Source organism: Portunus trituberculatus, chromosome 31, assembly GCF_017591435.1.
Source record: "Portunus trituberculatus isolate SZX2019 chromosome 31, ASM1759143v1, whole genome shotgun sequence".
Classification (NCBI taxonomy): Eukaryota; Metazoa; Arthropoda; class Malacostraca; order Decapoda; family Portunidae; genus Portunus; species Portunus trituberculatus.
Window position 1 is genome coordinate 16,206,537 of NC_059285.1, and position 20,724 is coordinate 16,227,260.

General features: G+C 39.9%; 1 protein-coding gene and 1 long non-coding RNA gene across 6 annotated transcripts in view; one reads left to right on the forward strand and one right to left on the reverse strand.

The window, feature by feature from the left end:
• The window catches only part of LOC123511406, a 29,870-nt gene extending 14,801 nt beyond the window's left edge, over positions 1–15,069 (forward strand). For both annotated transcript variants that reach the window (XM_045267256.1, XM_045267257.1), the window contains 8 exons: positions 2,225–2,326; positions 5,179–5,286; positions 5,889–6,297; positions 7,560–7,626; positions 7,775–7,906; positions 8,968–9,135; positions 11,798–11,965; positions 12,904–15,069. In XM_045267256.1, coding sequence (XP_045123191.1) covers positions 2,225–2,326; positions 5,179–5,286; positions 5,889–6,297; positions 7,560–7,626; positions 7,775–7,906; positions 8,968–9,135; positions 11,798–11,965; positions 12,904–13,421 — 1,672 coding nt within the window. In that variant the 3' untranslated portion in view covers positions 13,422–15,069. The remainder of the gene's footprint in view (positions 1–2,224; positions 2,327–5,178; positions 5,287–5,888; positions 6,298–7,559; positions 7,627–7,774; positions 7,907–8,967; positions 9,136–11,797; positions 11,966–12,903) is intronic.
• On the reverse strand, positions 13–18,994 carry LOC123511407. Of its 4 annotated transcripts, XR_006676785.1 has the most exons (7): positions 18,728–18,960; positions 11,780–12,005; positions 7,728–7,864; positions 7,328–7,488; positions 5,512–5,603; positions 1,384–1,967; positions 45–1,249 (listed from the first exon to the last, which is right to left on the reverse strand). It is a non-coding gene; the product is annotated as an uncharacterized LOC123511407 (long non-coding RNA). The 4 variants fall into 4 exon arrangements; XR_006676786.1 differs by having other exon boundaries at positions 13–1,967; positions 7,728–9,103; positions 18,728–18,994; XR_006676783.1 differs by having other exon boundaries at positions 44–1,967; positions 18,728–18,956.
• Between the last annotated feature and the right edge of the window lie 1,730 nt (positions 18,995–20,724).

The window sequence follows — 20,724 nt, forward strand, 5'->3', positions numbered from 1 at the left end:
ACTAACATTACCAGTCTTTACTTTGTAGAGATGGAATGTTGAGAACTGATGCTTGTGTTGAAGAATCATCGGTGTACAGCAATCATCAGTTAAAACTCAGATATAGTCAGATATAGTCCAAAATGAAGATCTAGTTGGTATTCATGTCCTTTTAAAAAATTAACAATGAACTGATGTGGAAAAGAAAACTCATTGTATAGCTGAGCTCCTTTATTGTAGCTCATTTTTATAATCTTTAATAAAATTAGCGTAATAAAACTTTGATGTGATAATACAGTACAAACATGGAAAAATTAATTTAACATTGAGCAGGCATGGTAAATAACTTAAGTACAAGTACAATGATATGTATGTGATTTATAATCACATAAATACATATGTACAAGTACCCAAAGTGGGCACCAGCCCGCTGAGGTGTGGCAAGATGAGCTGCTCACCATCCTCTGTGCTGCTGCAGCTGTGGTGAGTAAATTATGCATTAGTGAGGCATCACGTCAATGGGCACGTGGCGGACGAGAAGGGTAGCCCTGGCCTCATAGTTGGTGAGAAGGCCATGGCCTTCAGGCTGGCTGGGAGGTGGCTATGCTGATCTGAGGGCAGTGGTTGGCAGGACAGCAGGTAGTGCAACAGTGGGTGATGGTTTACCTTCTACAGTGGATGCATTCCTGACCATGGAAGCCATCATACAGCTCCTCCCTGGTGCAGTAGCCCAATCTTATATACTGCAGCAGCACACCATCTGCTCTTGGCTGTTGCCAGGAGCTGTCGAGCTGCTGATAGGCAGTGGCGGCTGCATACCAAGCCACCTGCTTACTGATTCCCTCTTGTAGTCAGTATGACTGGTGGGCATGCTGGATTGCAGCACACCTTGCTCCTGCCTTCACCTGATGCAGGCTTGGAGCCATGTGCTAAATCACTAGGCAACCCATCGTGGTAGCAGCGGCTGCCTTGTTGCTCGCTACCCCCACATGGCTGGGTATCCAGTTGAGTCTCGTGTGCTGCTCCTGTGCAGCGAGGCTCTGGAGGCTACCCAGGATGGCAGTGATGAGTCTGGCATTGTGACTGGGATGCAGCTACTGGAGGACCTGAAGCCTGGCCCTGTAGTCAGTGTGCAGCACCACGGTGGTCTCCTGGCACTGGTGGGTGTGCTCCAGGGCCAGCTGAATGGCCACTAGCTTGGTCTGCAAGGTGGAGCAGTGGTCTGGAATCCTTGCAACCAGCTTGGTCCTGCTGGTGATGGCTGCCTTGTCTGTGAAGTAGATAGCACTGTCAGGCTTTTTTTTTTTCTCTCCTTTCTTCTAGAGGGGAAGCTGGTCGAGGGCAGCAACAAGAGATGGGGATTTTTGGTGGGGCTGGCTATGTGGAGATGCTGTTGTTGCTCACCTTGTTGTTGGGCTGTTTTGGATGCCTTTGTGGCGCCTGGAACTGCTGCTGTCACCGGTGGAGGGATCGGGGCAGTCGTAGGAGACCTGCATGCATAATAGCTTTTGCTGCAGTTAGAAGAGCACTTGGTGGTGGTTGGCTCCTTTGCCTTGTGGTGGGCAATGCACTCCTTTGTTGGGTGGGGCAGGCTACACACACTGTACTTGATGGAGTCTTCACAATGTGCCTGAAGGTGGCCAAAACACTGGCAATTGTAGCACCTCACAGGCTCTCTCAGGAAGTATGTCCCAGCAGTCAAGGTCCTGTTCGAGGGCGGCAATCCTACAAACACACTGGAGTACTTGCCTTGGGGCACCTTGTTCCTTCAGGCATGCAGGCATTGGGTGAAGGCCATCTACGGGTGAACCTCTACTGAGGCTGAGGATGAGCCTCTACTGTGTTGAGGGACAGGTCCAGTGGGTAGTGCTCCAACACCACCCTTTGTTTCCTCTCAGGCATGTTTACTGTACATTTTATTTCATAGAAACAAGGTCATTTGATTTGGGCTAAAATTCTGTAGAATCTCATCTGGTCTTCCCACATCACTGAAACATGAAGACTTGCGTTACAAAACTTTACTTTGTCACATTCTTAACAGCAAAGGGAGGCAAAGACTACTTTTAGGTGGAAGGCTTTGTCAAGAATAACAGCAAAGGGAGGCAAAAACTACTTTTAGGTGGAAGGCAATCATTTTCTTTGTTTATTTTTTTATTACATATTTAGGGAGAAGTAGATGTTGTGGTTGAATTTTTATAAATCTCTTAATTCTCTCTCCTGAACCACTATTTCTTTCCACCCACAGCCGAGAGCAGCAGGCAGAAGAATCGAGAGAAGAAGCAGCAATGGAGTTTATTATGGATGAGGTTTGCTCCACAATCAGCGAAGAGATTGAGGGTGGCGTTGGGTAATGTGAAGTCCCCATCTCTCTGCTAACACTTCCAGCACCTCATCACATCCCTCATACCTCTCTGTCATCTGTCAAGTTACTCATGATCATTCATGCTAATGGGGTATTTCTTGTATCTCATTTCCACCTTGGACACAATACACTGCTTACCTCTCTTTGTTGTTGTCATACTGCTTTAGTTGCTGTGCCTTTTTTTTTTTTTATGCTTTTCTCCTGATCATGATTGTCAGTGATCTCACATCCCACTACATACTTTTTTTTTTTTTTATCAAGGGAAAGCCATCCAAGGGCAACAAAAAATTTGAAAAATGTCTACCTAGTTGCCAGCCTCCTTACAGACAGGTACAAATGCCTTGAAACCACCTCCTTAAATGATCAAGTCATAGAAGTTGGAAATCAGAAGCAGGCAGGGAGCTCTGGAGTTTACAAGATATGAAAATTGAGAGTAGGGATGAAAGGAAGAAGAAAGCCTTGTGCAGTGAGTCTGCAACAGGAAGGGAGGCATGCAGTTAGCATGAAAATAACTGTAGAAGACAGCAAGAGATGCAACATTCCAGCAGCGAGAAAGAGGCTGAAGACAGTCAGTCAGTCAGTCAGAGGAGGGAAGTTAATAAGACGAAAAGCTTTTGATTCCACCCTATCTAATAAAACTATACGAGTGGAACCCCCCCTCCCAAACATGAAGAGAGACTGATAAGGTCCTTGTACAAAGTTAGCAGTTGGAGGGGTGAGAAAAACTGACAGAGATGCAGCAGAGTGCCTAACATCATAGAAACCATTTTAGCAAAGAGATGAGATGTGAAGTTTTCAGTTTAGATTATGAGTAAAGGACAGACCGAGAATATTGAGTGTAGAAGAGGGGAAAAGTTGTGTCATTGAAGAAGAGGGAATAGTTGTCTGGAAGGTTATGTCAAGTTGATTGATGGAGGAATTGAGTTTTTGAGGCATTGAACATTACTAAATTTTCTCTGCCCGAATCAGAAATCTTAGAAGGATCGGAAGTCAGGTGTTCTGTGGCGTCCTTGTGTGAGGGAAAAGTGTAGGGTGGTATCATGAGTGTAAGAGTGGATAGGGCAAGAAGTTTGGTTTAGATGATCATTAATGAATAACAGAAAGCATGGGTGATAGGACAGAATCCTGAAGAACACCACTTAATAATTTTAGGAAAATGGTGGCTGTCTACCACAGCAGCAATACAACTGTCGGAAAGGAAACTTGAGAAAGTTGCAAAGAGAAGGATAGAAACTGTAGAAGGGCAGTTTTGAAACCAAAGCTTTATGCCAAAGGATAGAAAATGTAGGAGGGTAGTTTTGAAATCAAAGCTTTGTGCCAGACTCTTTGATATCAAAATCTTTTGATATGTTTAACACAACAGCAAATAGCAAAAGTTTCACCAAAATTTCTAAAAGAGGATTACCAAGACTTGGTAAGGAAAGCCACATCACCAGTAGAGCGGTCTTGACGGAAGCCATACTGGCTATCACATGGGTGTGATAGGAGATTAAGTGACTGATGTTTGAAAATCTTCCTTTTGAGTATTCAAAAACTTTAGACAAGCAAGAAATCAAAGCTATAGGGCAGTAGTTTGAGGGATTAGAGGTCATCCTTTTTGGGAACAGGCTGAATATAGACAAACTTCCAGCAATAAGGAAAGGTAGAAGTTGAGAGACAGAGTTGGAAGAGTTTGGCCAGGTAAGGTGCAAGCACAGATTTTCAGAATAGGAGTGACCCCATCAGGTCCACAAGCATTCCGAGGGGCTAGGCCAGTGAGAGCATGGAAAACATTACAAAGAATTTTAATAGATGGCATGAAATAGTCAGAGGGAGGATGAGAGGGAGGGACAAGCCCAGAATCATCCAAGGTAGAATTGTTAGCAGAAAGGTTTGAGAGAAGAATTCAGCTTTAGAGACAGAAGAGATGGTAGTGGTGCCATCAGAATGAAGTAAAGGAGGGAAAGATGAAGATTAAAGTTATTATTGACGTTTTTGGCCAGATGCCATAAGTCTTGAGAGGAGTTGGAGTTGGAGTTTGAAAGACCGATGTTTTATTTATGAAGGAGTGCTTGGCAAGTTGAGAAACAGACTTGGCATGATTCTGGATAGAAATATAAAGTGTAGAAATATAAAGTATGAGATTCAGTATCTTTTGTGGGCAACCTCTCTATCATGTATACACAAGATGGGTATCTGACACGAAAACACAGAAACCATATTCATTCCATGGGGAAATCAGCATTGTACCTCCTCAGATCCCCCAACCTGCAGAGGCACAATGCCAGAGGCACCTCTGCTTTGGGGGATCCTGGGGAGGAATTGGAAAAATAGGACAAGATACAGGTATTACATTGTTGTTGGAGAAGCTCAATGGAGAAGTGAAGCTAACAGCAGAAGCAGAAGGATTAGAGATTAGGAGGAGGTCAAGAATATTGGACATATCCCTAAGATGTCATAGTCTCAGCTGTTAATGTTTTCTTTCTTCATTCTTTTCTTGCACTCTTTCTCTGTAACTATTATGTCAATGTTGAGAAGAATTAGCTTGTTTGTGAGACATGATTTGTAGAGGATATGCTGCATAAAATGTGTAATTAGAGAATTACAAGTGGGTGGAGGATAGAGAAAAGTGTTGCATCTGTTGACAAGGAAGGGGATTCAGTAGTATAGTTATGTTAACCCTTTCTTGTTAGCAAGGAGAAATCCTTCTCTTACTATAAGAAGGATAACTATGTGAAAGGATATAATCTCAGCTTCCTACCTTTTATGTCTTCCAGAAAGGGGATATCAGACTTGGGCAAGTCAAGTGTAAATTAGAAATTCAAATTCCATTTGTCAATATTTCTTTCTCTCTACAGGTTGACAGCACAAGACAGTCTTGTTCCATGCAGTGTCACTCCAAGCCCTCAGCCAGACCTGCCCACTGACTCCTTTGAGATCTTTGTGAGACAAAATGAGCTGCCCAAGTGAGTTGCTAGCTACAAGGTGTTTGTCAGCATGCAAGATAAGGGGATCCAAAATGGTGCAATAGAAAGGTTACATCATGCTTGTCCAATGGCCTATCCATACATAGGAACAGTGCATGGCAGACATTGCCTGTTCACACAGCAAAGCCAGTGTTTTGTTGTACATAATGATTATCCATCCATATTTGGCAGCAAGCGGTTGCACTACTAGACTAACCACCTTACCTGATGGTTTTGCTTGGTCCTTGCTCGGCAACTTCATTGGTTTGCCTGCCAATTTTGCCACAAACAAAATTCCCATTGGGCAGTGCTGTCATCTGGAAGTGTAGCAATAAGAATACATCATATGGGCTTGCTAATGGCATTTCTCAGTGTCACTTTCATTGCCACTTTCAATCTGGTTGAGGTGTGAGTAGGCTGTTCATACTGTACAAATATATCAATTTTATCTTCTTTTTGAGTTGAAGTGGCTGTATTTAGGTTTCTTGAGAAAATAACTACTAGTGTATTTTCAAGCTTAGTATTTATTTACCATAAGTTCTCTTTTGACAGAGCAAACACTCAAGTACATTTTTAAATAAAAAGATTTTCTTGCCTCACAGAAAGTTACCACCTGACAGAGATTCTCCTGCAAGCAAACGGCGACGTCTAAATTTTAGCAGCTCAGGAATGAACATTCAAGCCCTGTTTCCCTTCAGACCAACACCAACACTGCAGCCCTCCTCCCCCAAACGGTCTCCCCATCCTTCCCACAACCACATGCCTCAAAACTTGTCGCATCTCCACAATCTCCTAGGCAGGCCATCCATACTACCTCTCCACAACCCTCCACCTCTAGGCAGTCTTTCCATCCCTCCTCCCCTCATCCACCTTTCTCCAAGCAGCCCCCATCCCTCCACTGCAAAGATAACACCCACCAGACAGCCCCAGCAACACACTCCTCCACAAGTGCCCAGCCACACAAGCTCTTCTGTCTCAGCACATGATAGTGCCTTAGAGGAAGTGCAGCAGGTGAGGCACACACTAATGCTACGTCTCTACTAGGATTGGCCAGTCACGGAATCACTGGACTTTTTCAGTCTATTTCAGAGAGAGAGAGAGAGAGAGAGAGAGAGAGAGAGAGAGAGAGAGAGAGAGAGAGAGAGAGAGAGAGAGAGAGAGAGAGAGAGAGAGAGAGAGAGAGAGAGCATAGGTGACTGATGATATGTGGGCCAGTCTGCCAACTTCCCCAACTGCCCAGTCCAAGTAGAGACGTAGCCCAGCTCTGCTTATATCCTGTGCATCCACATATATATATTATTATTATTATTATTATTTATTTATTTATTTTTTTTTATTTATTTATTTTTTTTTTACGTAGGGAAGAGGGCCAGCCAAGGGCAAAAAAAAAGAAAGTTAGAAAAAAGCCCACTTGAGTGCAGGCTCTCCAAAAAGTACAAAAAGTGCCAAAACCGTCAGCCAGAATTAGGGGAGCAAATGCCTCGATACCTCCCTCGTAAAAGAAGACAAGTTGTAGGAATTTGGAAATACAGATGCAGGGAGGGAGTTCCAGAGTTTACTAGTGAAAGGAATGAATGATTGAGCGTACTGGTTAACTCTTGCATTAGAGAGTTGGACAGAATAGGGATGAGAGGAAGAAGAAAGCCTTGTGCAGCGTGGCCACAGGAGGAGGGGAGGCATGCAGTTAGCAAGATCAGTAGAACAGTTACCATGAAAATAGCGATAAAATATAGAAAGGGATGCAACATTTCGGCGGTGAGAAAGAGACTGAAGACAGTTAGTCAGAGGAGGGGAGTTGATGAGACGAAGAGCTTTCGATTCCACCCAATCAAGCAAAGCTGTGTGACTGGAACCCCCCCAAACATGCGAAGAGTACTCCATACAGGGACGGATAAGGCCCTTATACAGAGTAAGCAGTTGGAGGGCGAGATATTGCATGTGTATGAGGATTCCTTGTCAAGGAGATACAATAGTCAGCTACATGTTAAAGTATTAAACCACAATGAAAGTATTAGTGTATAGTAATTATAAGTAATCTTACCTTTCCAGTGTCACTTAAGCTCTTCTTGTATACTTAATTTGTTTTCCTTCTATGATGATGGACATGACTTAATTGAAGATTTACAGTTGTATAAATCAACAGACTTCTGGTCTATGAAAATGCACCTAAGTTATCCCATTGGCTGATGACTGTGTGGCACTCTGTTGGGAATACAATTGATCTATGTTAGTTAAAGTTAATGTAAATGAATGAAAAAACTTTTTCACTCCAGGCTGGCAGTGCAGACACATCTGGGCATGGTGCACTTCAGACAACCACACACCTTAAGTTTCACACAGGTGAGTATTGAATCCCGATTGTCTCTGAACTGTAATGTGAATTGGAACTCTAAAGGGTATAAATTACCTTCTTTTATAACATGTTTTTGGGTGTAAATTACCTAGTTTTATAATGTGTTTCCTTCCTTTCCTTATGTGATGCATCCAGAGGTGGTGGGAGAGGCAAAGCAGTCCAGCTTGGAGACCTTCTACTTCCAGGGAAAGGTTGGAGAGGTCCACTGTGTTCAGGCTGCCATTACTGATATTAGAGTCATTGCTACGGGGAATTGCTGGTGTAAAGGTAAGTGTTGGGAAAGGCCCTATGCATATTGGCACACTTTGCACACTCACCATAATAACTATCCATTCATTCATCCATCAGCTTCCTCACCATCCCCACAATTATCTATCCATCCATCCCCTTACCACCACAACTATCTGTCTATCTCACTGAAACACTCATTCCCCACCTACTGCCCACTAACTGCCAAGTGATTAAATTTGTGCAATTTCATTACATCACTGCCTGAACTAATGTGTATACAGTAATGAACTAATATTTGGATCTCATCTCCATGCAATCTTTCATCTTAACACTAGAAGAAACCTGTGAGAATTTTTCTTTTTATACTGATAATTGAAACCCTTCTCTCTGTTGTCTGATAAGGTGAGGGGGATACTAGTAGAATAGGCTAGCCACCTGTCACCAGCAACCCCCTCTAAGTGGGACTGTGTGCACTTATTTGGAATAATCACCATCAGTTTTAATTAAATAAGCAATCATTTGTGGGTCTTGAATGGATCAATCTAGTTTACATTTTTATGGCAAAAATTGATCAGCCATTTGTACAACTTGCAATTTGCACAGCCTCCTGGAATGGATTGTGTATATGAATGCTGGACTTCCACTGTGTATGTCCATATCCAGTCTTTTCTAGTCACGATAGCAGTTGAAAAATACTAAAAGGCAGAATTTTATACTGTATTTACGAAGCTTGAGGATATATTAAATGAGGGATAAAATAATATTCAGTGGTCCCTTTGTTTAGGCTATATTGCTAAACAAAGTATTTACACTGAAAAAGAAAGCTTAGGTTAACAACAGCATTGCTTGTAACACAAGCAAATACTTGTATATCAAGGCAAGTTTTTTGAGCATTATGTGCTCTCATGGCAAGATGTTTGTAGCCATAGGTGCCACAGTACAAGGAGTTCCATAACATAAGATTCTATCTATCCTTTATGATGCACAGGGAATAAAACTGGGTATTTTAATCTGATAGCAGAGATAATGCTCCACTGAAGGTTTTAATGGTCAAATCATCATTAGATAATCAAAGTTTACTTTTCCATCCTCCTCAGATGCAGATCAAGCATGTCTTCACCAGTGGGTGTGGGGACTGTGTGACAAGTGTGACAACGTATTCCCCAGCGCTCATCTTGCCAAGGTCTACTCACCCCTTGCTCTGAATTCATTGGACTTTCTGCTGTGCCGGAGCTGTATGCATGAACATGCAACACACAGCAATGGTAGGAACTTGTATTTAGTTTTGTTAAACATTGTTTTATTAAAATAAATTATACTTAAAGGACCTTTGAGAAGTGGATGGAGGAAGGATTGCTTGCCATTAGAAATTATGAACTATGGAATTATTTTAGAAAATGTATCAAGATGATATACACATGGAACATATTCACATCCATGCCAGATTTCTTTATCAAGACTTGGCAGTAGTACTGGGTTAGCCCTGATGCATCATTACAGTTTCACCTGCTTATTCACATTTAGCAAGACCAATTCACTGAACCAGATGGAGGAGACACTCTTACAAGACCACATCACTTGCTCACATGCCTGCTCTCCATATCAATTAAATTCAGACCTACAGAGGATTGCTAATTTAATCCTTTATGGTAATATTTTCAGCCTAAAATACATAAAATCATGAAAAATAAAAAAGTAATACATTGATAGGTATCATTATAACATGATAGGAGACAGCCAGGACAAGATTTCATATATGCAGGTATTTCTCATTTATGCATGTTTAAATTATGTGATTTTGAAATATGTAAAAAAACCTAGCCAGTATTTCTCATTTGTGTGTGTTTAGATTATTTTGAAGTAGCACGAGGCAAAAACCTTTGTTATTCTAAGCAATGTGCAAAATATAAAAAATTACTGTCAAGAAAATCAATTGTCAGGTTGGTTTAGATTCGTGATGTGGCCACCAGGTGCCACCAGTTGTTCCCTTAGTCAACACACTGTCCCTTTTATGCAGTGCCCCAAATCCTGACCTTAAATGGTCTCTTTAAAATAATAATGATTACAGTGAACTCTTCATTAACGCAATGGTTACGTTCCTGGAGATATCATGTTATTCAAAATCATGATATTCAAATACAGTTGACTCAATACTCGTACTTAATTCGTTCCAAACAACTATTTGAGTATCAAAAAGTTCGACTACCAATACCATTTAAATTGGGTAATTTGTTCTAACCTTAAGTTTCCAAAAATTTCAATGTAAATTTTTCTTTTTATAATTTTGATTTGTAAATACCATAAGTGAAGGCTGGTGATGGATGACATAGAAGAGGTGGGGAAGAGAAAGAAGGTTATTCATCGGAGGATGAGTCATCATCCATAAAAACACCTGATAACTGGTAACTCATCTCGTAGTGCAATTCCTGTGAACCCACTAGTGGAGGGCTGTGGCTCACTAACACTTACTAGATTCCTTATTTTCACCAATAATAAGTCTCTTTGATGCCATTATAAGTTTCTAAATGAAAAACTACTGACAACGCAGATGTATTTTTGTTCTCACGATCATGCAAATGCCTCCTTATCTCCTGCTTTGTTTTCCACGTTTCATGGAAGATTTCACTTTTTGCATCACAAAATCCTTTCTTGGTGGTAAGACTTGTAAAAAGGTTATAGAAAGGTTTTGTGAACATAAATATACATGAGACCTCACCCCTCAGTCAGGAGCTAACCTTCACAATCAGTCTATCATTTCTTTGCATTTTTACCTAGTGTCCTAGTCCTATACTACGGTATCCAAGCATCCTTCAACCTCCTCACAGGAAAGCAATTCCAAGAAATCAGGGAAGACTGACCATTGAAAAGAAGATGGAAGTGTTAGATCACTATGCTAGGGAGAGAAAAGACTGATTATCCAGGTGACAGGACTGAGGGAGAGCGTGTTGTGTACTGTAAGAACTAATAAAATGAGAACGCATTTTAATTGTTCCATGAACTAGTGATGTATCTTTTTTTTTAAAGTGAGTAAAAAAAATCCCCAAAATAGGCAAACTTTTTTTTTAAATAATGTGACGCCTCCAAGAACTTAACCCTTGGGTTAATTGAAAGTTGACTGTACATCTATATGGGATAATAGAAATGTTTCATTGTTATCCACACGCCACTAGTGTTGATGTCTCGTTATTCTCCTCTCTGTGCTTTGCCCAACATATTGTACATATCCCACAACATATATCCTTCAACTTAGGGCAGGTTCACACATGTCAATATGCAGATGGCAATGCTACGTGCTAGAGGTATCGGATAGATTTTGATACCTAGTGGGTGAAGCTGCTACCAGCAAAACAAGACTGACACGATCTTTTCCAGCCACTAGTGGCTTTGTTTACATTGTGACATGACAAAGGAAGGTTTGAACATGTGGTACCGGGTTGCCAGGTCCATGGTTCCCCCCGCCATTTGGGCAGTTTTTCAGTGGAATGGGCAGAAAAATTTGGTTTCTGTGGGTTACTGGCTTATTGGGCTTCCCCCCCCCCCCTTATGGATGTCTGCTGCACTACACAAACTTTTGACCCACAACACCATTGGGGTAAAAATCAAGGGGTGTTTTATGTATAAAAGTCTCCCCTCATCCTAAACGTAGCCTATGAGCAGGCAAATGCGACCTTGCTGACACTTGTGTAATGTCAGCTGAATGTAATGCTTCAAACTTGGTATGTACTGTACAGTTTGGTTCAGTAATAATTTTTACTGTGATTTTTACATTACACAATCTCTCCAGGAACATATCCCTCGCATAAATTAAGAAATACCTGCATTCAAAATGTTGCCAGATCCACAATTCATACCTTAACCTGTAATGACGCCCCTAGATTGTAACATGTTGCTGAAAAAAAGTGCACTTACTTTTCAATTATTCATCAGCACAACCAGTGGAAGGGGATGGTGAGGAGCAAGCACAGGGGACAGCACCACAATTCCTTGGAGCCGTGGTCAAGCCCTTCATCAAAATAAAGGTTGAGGTGGAGAATCCAACATCACGCTTCCAACTGACTCCATGGCTCACTGCAGACGATGCCACTTTGTTCTTCGGTGAGTAGCCTCATACTAGTTCTTGCTGAGATGATCTGAACTGTGGGTAAAAGTTAGCATTACTGTCATTTCATCTGTTAAGTATCAAGTGACTTGCAAAAAGTAAAATTCTCCAAAGACATCCCTTAAGCACCAGATGCAATTTTCACACTGTTCATCCATTTGTGGTCTTTCCTCTAACTTCAGAACTCATAGTTGTTTTTGCTCTTGGCAGTAAGCAAATTCTCTTCCCAGTTCTCATTTAAATCTAAGACCATTGGTACTCATTCAAATATCAAGATGACATTGATGCATCTTCATGGAAATAATTATCTTAAGGTTGTATAGGCCTATTCAGTCACTTCATCAATGCAATTTAATGTTGTGAACTTCATTGTCAAATTGGCTTTGTCTCGTGCTGCAAGCATGAGACAAAGCCAATTTGAGAAAACAAACCTTGTGTAACAACACCTCAGTGACCATCTTTCAATATTTTTAGAAAATTCTTGCTTTTTAATATAGTTGTTTTACATTACTTTAGAAAATTCTTACTTACATAAACATTTTCTTGCTTCTTGTTTCACTTTCACCAAATTCAGCAAGCACTATTTTCTCATGCATTATGGTTGAACCTTCAGCTTTACCCAGTTGTTTTGCAAACACTGAAACATAATTCAATGTGTTCTTTTTCTTACATGCACCCTTTTGATACAAAAAAGCCACCTAACATCACAAATGCACAAAAGACTATATCATGTCTTCTATAGCATTGATGCTCTTCAAAAAGCCATATCAAAGCTCATCAGCTAACCAGTATGCCTTAAACACTGAAGGCAACTGTAGCTTTTATAAAACTTGTGATCTTATGTGGCATTATCTGATACATATTAAGCACATAAATTGCCATCAAAAGTGTTTCTTTGGAGAGACAATCCCTAAATGATATTTTTTCTCCATAGGTATAAAACCCAACTTCAAGTGGATAGTAGGGGAAGAGGAGGAGCTGCAGAAGAGGATAGGTGTGCTGTTGGAACACAACTCCACCCTGACCCTAGCCATGATGAAGAAACAAGTGAAAGGGAGAATTGACTTGCATATTGTAAACACAGTCCTTCACTATTCCTATCCTCACTCAGAGACTCTCCTTCCCAAGACTCCAAACCCTCAGCATGTTGGTCCTATACATCCCCTGCCTGCCACTTCTACACTTCCTCAACCTCTGTGCCCAGAGCCTTCTCTTACTAGCTCTCTAAATCCTCAGTCTCCTACCACCCTTCTAGATACTCCAAATCCTACCAGCCCTGCAGATCCTCTCCCTCCTACCAGCTCTGCAGATCTTCTCCCTCCTACCAGCCCTTCAGATCCTCTCCCTCCTACCAGCCCTTCAGATCCTCTCCCTCCTACCAGCCCTTCAGATCCTCTCCCTCCTATCAGTCCCTCAGATCCTGTCCCTCCTACCAGCCCTCCACACACCTAACATACAGGTGTCTGTCCTCAAGTCTCTCCTCCCTATTAGCCTGCTTTATCAACACTATAATGTAACAAAAGGACAGTCTTCACAACACCCACCACACTAAGAATGTATAAAACTTCACTCACTCTGCATTTTCTACATTTTAAACCTCATTCACTTCATTATTAACAAGTTTCTGCCCAATAACATCCCTCTACCAGCCTAAATATTGTTCTCTCCAAACAAATTATTATCAGCAATACAAAGCAGCTTACAATTTATAGACAGGAATGCTTAAATTACATGGGATAAACATCATGAAAGGAATTTGGTCTCAATAATTAAGACCTTAAGCCTTTGCCAGGTATTGGTTTGGTCTCGCTAGTCAGTCTTGATGAACTCTGTCCCAATATTTCCTGCACACAGTAAAAGCTCACTAAAAAGAACAAAGTCAGAAAATGGGAATCTTTTTTCTGTTTATATTGAGGTGCCACACAAGAACGGGAATCATGCACCACAACAAAAATGTTACAAAACAGCATCAAAGTTTACCAACCTTCAAACTTTTTTTTTTTTTTTTTTTTTTTTTTCTAAAGAAGTGTATAACAAGTAGGATTCAGTGATTATGTTTTATCCAGTGCCAGTGTTGGGATAAGTTTTCAGACAAAAGTATGGTTTACTATTTGCAGAGCTGGGCATGACTAGTTTTTTCAGGTGTGACTTTGACTTCAGTGACTCTGCTGCCAGATATGGTGCAACTACAACATTGTTGCAACTATTTTTGGCTCTGGCCCCCACAGTGCAACTTTGCAACTACAAATTTTTTTCCTTGTGACTCTAAATTACATAATTGTAGGCCAACAACAAATGTGCTTTTATGAGGCAGAGAAACAATTATTATCATTATTTTTTTTTTTTTTTTTTTTTTTTTTTTTTTTTTTTTTTTTTTTTTTTCTTTTTACTTAATACACAGCCTAAACTATTACCTACAGATCATCCTCTTCCCCCCCTCTGTCCTCCTGGCCCATCTCCAGCCACAGGAATTTCTTTTTGAATAGTTATCTTTGTTCAATGTCGCAGCAAAATTTGCAGAAAATTGGTGGTAAGACTTAGCTTACTTTGGCTTTTCAGAACATTTCTGACTTTTCATTTTGGGACTCAAGTTTCATCTCTGTGCTACAATTCTCACCTCTGAATATTTGAATATTCCAACAAAAATGACAAACTTTATTTGCTTTACCAGAATGGTGGCCAGACACTGTTAGAGTATTTTTTCAGCAGCATCACACCTTTGCAAAATACACAAAATTGATAGGAACAGACATTTGTAGGTTCTGCCTTACTTTCAATGGTGCAAGAGTGTCACATCCTCTGCCATTGGATAAAAGAAGAATGATGTTTGTTTGGCCAAGAGGACTCCCTTTCTATGTATGGTTTTCATTTATTATAAGGTGTAATATCTTGACTGGGAGTAATACAAGACTTTCTTACTGATGCAGTCACTTTCGTTGGAGGAATATCTCTGCCTGTTATCCAGACAGATCAGTTTTTATATTCAATTTAATAACAGCAGTGTTATGTCATGCATTTTTATAAGTGAGAACTACTTGTTTGGTTGACTTCAGATGTATATCATATATATTTTTGTTATAATAAAATATATACCTTCTCAAATAAGAGTTTGCTTAAATCCTGGGAAAAATATTTAAAATCTTCAATTGAGTTCATGATACTTGCTGCTGCATTTCAGAAACAGTACAATGAAAGAATGCTTCAGCTTTCATCCTTGTTCTGATCTATCCAAACTTGAAACTTACACTTTCAAAAGCAATCATCATCTCTATCATTGGAGAAGGGATTACGAGTAGTAAACACTGGGAAAGCACATACTGTAGTCTGGGAGCAAAGCAAATTTACACATTTGGGAATGAAAAATATTTAAGTTGTAATTGATCAGTGGTCCCCAGCACACATTTAAAGTGACTTCTAAAGTTTTGCATTCCTGGCCTAAGGTGTAGGCAGGGCCTAAATGACCCCAAAAATATGACCTGCAATTACACTTTTGAGAACAAACCTTAAGTTCACTGTGGTTAATCCTTCCATACCACTGCTCTGAAAAAGCATAATTTAAGGAAAAAAAAAAAAAAGATAAATTTTGGTACTAAGAAGGGCTCAAATATATATTGGGGTCTCAAATATACATTTGAGAACAAAGTTATAACTGATATGGAATTATTTCCCCTCCTCACTTCACAAAAACCTAACTTACCTTGATTACTCCTTTAATATTACCAATCAAAAGTATGAAACTTGAGAAAAACCATGGGTTTTGCATTTCAGGTTTCAAATTGGGTTTGAAAAAGGTTTCTAATAATTACACATTTGAGAACAAACCTGAAATTGATATGGAATTATTCCTGCTCCTCACTAGTCATGAAAATGCTACTTTAGTTCATCTAAGAAAGGGCTCTTAATCACTTTGAAAGGGCTGTACTGAAAATGACAGAAGAGAAGTAACAAATTTTGAACAAAAAAAGTATATTTGTAAGTTTGATATTGATATACAGTACATATTATAAAACAAATTTGTATCTGATACTACAATATAACTGTATTTATCAGGCTTATATTATATTAATTGACTGAACCCAATTTAATTGAATTTTTAGTTATATTTTGCCAAATACATGCTCCTCAATCAATATTCTCATGAAACACCTAAAAAAAATAATAATGATACTTTTTCACACTGCTAATGCTAGCCATAGCTATTCATGCATTCCATGTTAAGAAAAAGTTAAGTTCTTTGGTTGTAGCAAAGAAAAAAAAAAAAATGATCAGGTTCACTGTCATCGTCATCAGTACCCAAGCCCAAGATGGGTCGACATACCATTGACATCGTCACTCTCAGCATCATCGCTTTCTGGAACTACTGAGAATGGCATTTGGGGGCCTGTGAACCACACACATTAATAGGAATTTTCTGCGATTTTGCATTCTCTGCTTTGGTTGTTTGGGAGCTATGTTGTGGCAGGTCCCATGCCAAGTCATTGCCACAAAGTTATTGCACTGGATCTTGTAATTGATCACATTTTCACATGGGGGAATACTGCTTCTACCAACACTCTAGCTTTGCCAAAGGATTATTTCCCTTCTTTAGTTCAAATGATTTCTCAAAAACATTTAGTATATGGTTGTTCAAAGGCATGGACCTCTTTCCCCTATAGAGTTTTGCTGTGTATTCTTTGAGAGTTTGATAAGTAGCAGAATCAAACTCGTTTTCAGTTGCTAGAAGCGAAGGCATCCAGATATGTCATTCTTCCTTTTTTTTTCCCTTCCTGATGAAGAAAACAATATAGTCACATCTGGAAAATGGATGAAAGCTTGGGGGAGCTTTGTATACACATGGTTTAATCTCAGCTCTGCAATGGCAAGGATATTGATGTAACGCCTGCTGCCTTTTCTTGAGGTAGTGACAACCACCCATCCATCCATCCATATTTTGAGGCTCACACTGTGGCAATGGTGCAGTAGAATAACCGCAATATTGGTATTATAAGTCTAGCACAACTATGTCGCCTGTTGTGTTGTAATTAGAAGTGGCCTCAAAGACATGTGGACAGTCTTGTGTCAACCTCTGTCACATCTATCTTCCCATAGAAAACTCTGAACACAAAACATGACCTGTCAAAACCAAGGTAAACCTCCCAATCATTCAGAGCAGCCGACTGCCAGCCACTGTTTTCATTATTGCAGTTTTTACTGCATCATTGCCACAGAGTGAGCCACAAGATATGGCTGGATGGATGGATGTCAGTACTTCAAGCAAGGGTAGCAGGTGTTGCATCAATATCTCTGCCATTGCAGGTGAAATCAGACTATTATGTATGCAAAACTTCCCCTGGCTCTCATGCATTTAATGGATGTCATTTTTCTGCTTTTTCTTACATATTTGTCATTTCTATGTTCTTCTGTCATATTCAATGCAGCCCTTTCAGAGTGATTAGAGTCCCTTCTCAAGATGAATTGCCAAGCTTGATCCTTTCTTACGTAGCATTTTCATGACTAGTGAGGAGCATGGATAATTTCATATTAATTTCAGCTTTGTTTGCAAATGTGTAATTATTAAAAACCTTTTTTTTGGACCCCAGTTTGAAACCTGAAGTGCAAAACCCATGATTTTTCTTTAAGTTTCATACTTTTGATTGGTAATATTAAAGGAGTAATCAAGATGAATTTGAACCCTTCTTAGTACCAAAACTAAGCAATTTTTCTTTCCTTAAATTATGCTTTTCAGAGGAACGGTATGGAAGGATTAACCACAATGAACTTCATGTTTGTTCTCAAAAAATGTAATTGTGCGTCATATTTTTTGGGTCATTTAGGTCTATACCTTAGGCCAGGAATGCAAAACTTTAGAAGTGACTTTAAATCGTGTCCCGGGAACCACTGGTCAATTAAAACTTTCAAACATTTTCCTCTCAAACCTCTAATTTTTCAATAACAAATTTTCGTTCCCAAATGCGTTTTTGAAATGGAGCTAGACTCCCACACTAACAAGATGCTGCTGCAACAATAAGCAATCCTTCTCTTTTCTCGGCTGTCAGTCGCAACACACATGTGTTCCAAGAAAGGAATACACGATGCCTTCAGTGGAGAATAGAAGAAAAGGGATAAATATTTATTGAAAGCAGTTTAATACTTTATTTTATTCGAGGACAGTTCCCCAACAACAATGGTGATGGTGAAGGGAAAAATAAAGATGTAACAATCCAGTTCAGCGCAAAAGGAATTACATAAGTAATTCCAAAAAGCGGATACAGCCACAAATGTAACGAACGGTTGGCAACACTGCATGGTAACTTGCAAAATTTTGCCAAACATGAGTTTGCCTCCGTAGGCTTATTTATAATTGCCAAAAAATTAATGATCTATTTAGGCCTTCCCCTTCCGAAAATCCCGCTATACCACAAGGTCCCCAAGCTTGCTGTTTCTGATGATAGAGAGAGAGGGCCTGTTGTATATTTTTACCTACAAGTATTTTTACGTGTCCACGTATGACTGTAGAGTGTAGACACTCATCGTGCGTTTCACTCAAACAGTTATGAAGCCTAGAAAATAAAAACCAAATGCTTTCTTTCTGTATCCATGCAAACTTTCTTTGGTGCTTTCAATATCAGCAAAGACGGAACGTAACAGTGAAAGGGTTAACGATCATTACATTCATGAAATAATTATCCTTGAAAGCCTAAAAACAGCCTGCTGAAAACAACCAAGACAAGGCAACATAATGTTAAGAATGAGAACCTTATTTCACACTGCCACAATACCTCGTACACTGGTCTCCGGCAGGGCGCCTTCCTCCAGCCGCGGTCTGAGTGACGGAGGGAACCCTGAGGGGCGCGAATACACACCAGGCCGGGGATCCGCCAAGATCTTCCCGGAGCAGCTCCAGCGAAAGCCGTGCTCTGCAAACACAGTGATGAACTTCACAGTCACACCCGAGGCACCGAAGCCTTGAACATGCCGCCGGTGCTTCGCTCCTCACCGCCACTAGCACCACCTGCCATCCAAGTCATTATGGCAGTGTTAATTAATGCGAGTCTACGTAAATGTTCGCTGGTCTGATCTGGTAACTCACTGTACATGTATAATTTGTTCACTTTTATATTCTATAATTATCCGCAATCGATTATGAATGAATACAGCGCCTAACCATCGAACTGTTAAGTAAGGTAGCCTGAACGCCAGTGAGCGGCACACACTGAACACAAAGCTTTGATTCTCACTACTATACATTTCAGCGGTGGACAAACGGTGATTTTTGCAGATATCTCCTAAACGAATCGTTGGATGAGTATGATATTTCAACACACTACCCTGAACATCCGTTCGTAATTTATGGTTAACATACCACAGTGCTATATGTGTTATGTGAGGAGTTTACTGAGTGATATTACGCCTAATCCAGTCATCATATCAAAGGTGCTATACAGAATCGGACGAGTGTGGGGTACTCGTCTAACCCCTCCACCACCACCACCACCCTGAAGAACCCCCAGACCACTCCTCTACCCCAGTATCGCATGACCCTCTTCCCCGCTTCCCTCTTCACCCCCTATTCACACCATCAGTCTTTGATTTTTTCCTATTGTAATTACATACGTATAGGTATAATAGTTACATACGTCAGTATGTACAGTACATACATATCATACATTAATTATATTATTTAATACAATTGCTGGTATATGTGGACATGAAAACCAGAGTGGGTCAAACGACCGTGAAAGCAATAGCTGATTCCGCTGTTAATGGCCGTATAGCTGGATAATAAGCAACGTATCTAACAAAATAATAATATATATAACATATATATTAACGTATATATATGTTAACCATAAATTACGAACGGATGTTCAAGGTAGTGTGTTGAAATATCATACTCATACAACGATTCGTTTAGGAGATATCTGCAAAAAACACCGTTTGTCCACCGCTGAAATGTATAGTAGTGTCTATAAGTTTTATTATTATTATTATCATTACTACTACTACTACTACTACTACTACTACTACTACTACTACTACTAATACTACTACTACTACTACTATTACTACTACTACTACTACCACTACCACTACTACTATTACTACTATTACTACTACCACTACTACTACTAATACTACTACTACTACTACTATCATTATCATTACGTCGATCACTAAATCGGCACCATGCACTGTTGAGCGATAAGCGATAAGATCTTTACGTGGCAGGAAATGAATAATCGGGAAGAAACACCATCTACATCAATGGTTCTTCACCTTTTCTGCGTATGCTGCCTTCTCAAATCAGCAGCCAGTTCTCGCATCATCTGAGTTGCTGAAACAAAACTGAAATATGTTTAATACAAAAGTGATGTCTTTCTTTGTTTTTTGTTTTTCTTGCTTCTTTGACAGAACTTCAATCTCTACAGATCAATTAAGGCTGTTACTTCTGAGGCCAGGCCATTTTATTATCTATTATTTATTTGTTTCTTTTTCTTATTTTTGTCTGAAAAAAAAAAAAATGCATGTTTATTGATATGAAAATTACTTGAAAATTTCCTAGGCATTTTCACAGGCCCCTAGGCACCCTCACCCCTAATTAAGAACCACCGAACTAGATGATGAATGAAATGTTACTGAAGAACACAGAACAGCATAAAGGCTTACCTATTATTAATTGATACTTAATGGCAGTATGTTAGCATGTCGATAGGTAACTGAATCAACTGATAAAAAGGTAGCTGAATAGGTTGAATATATAAGATAAATAATAATA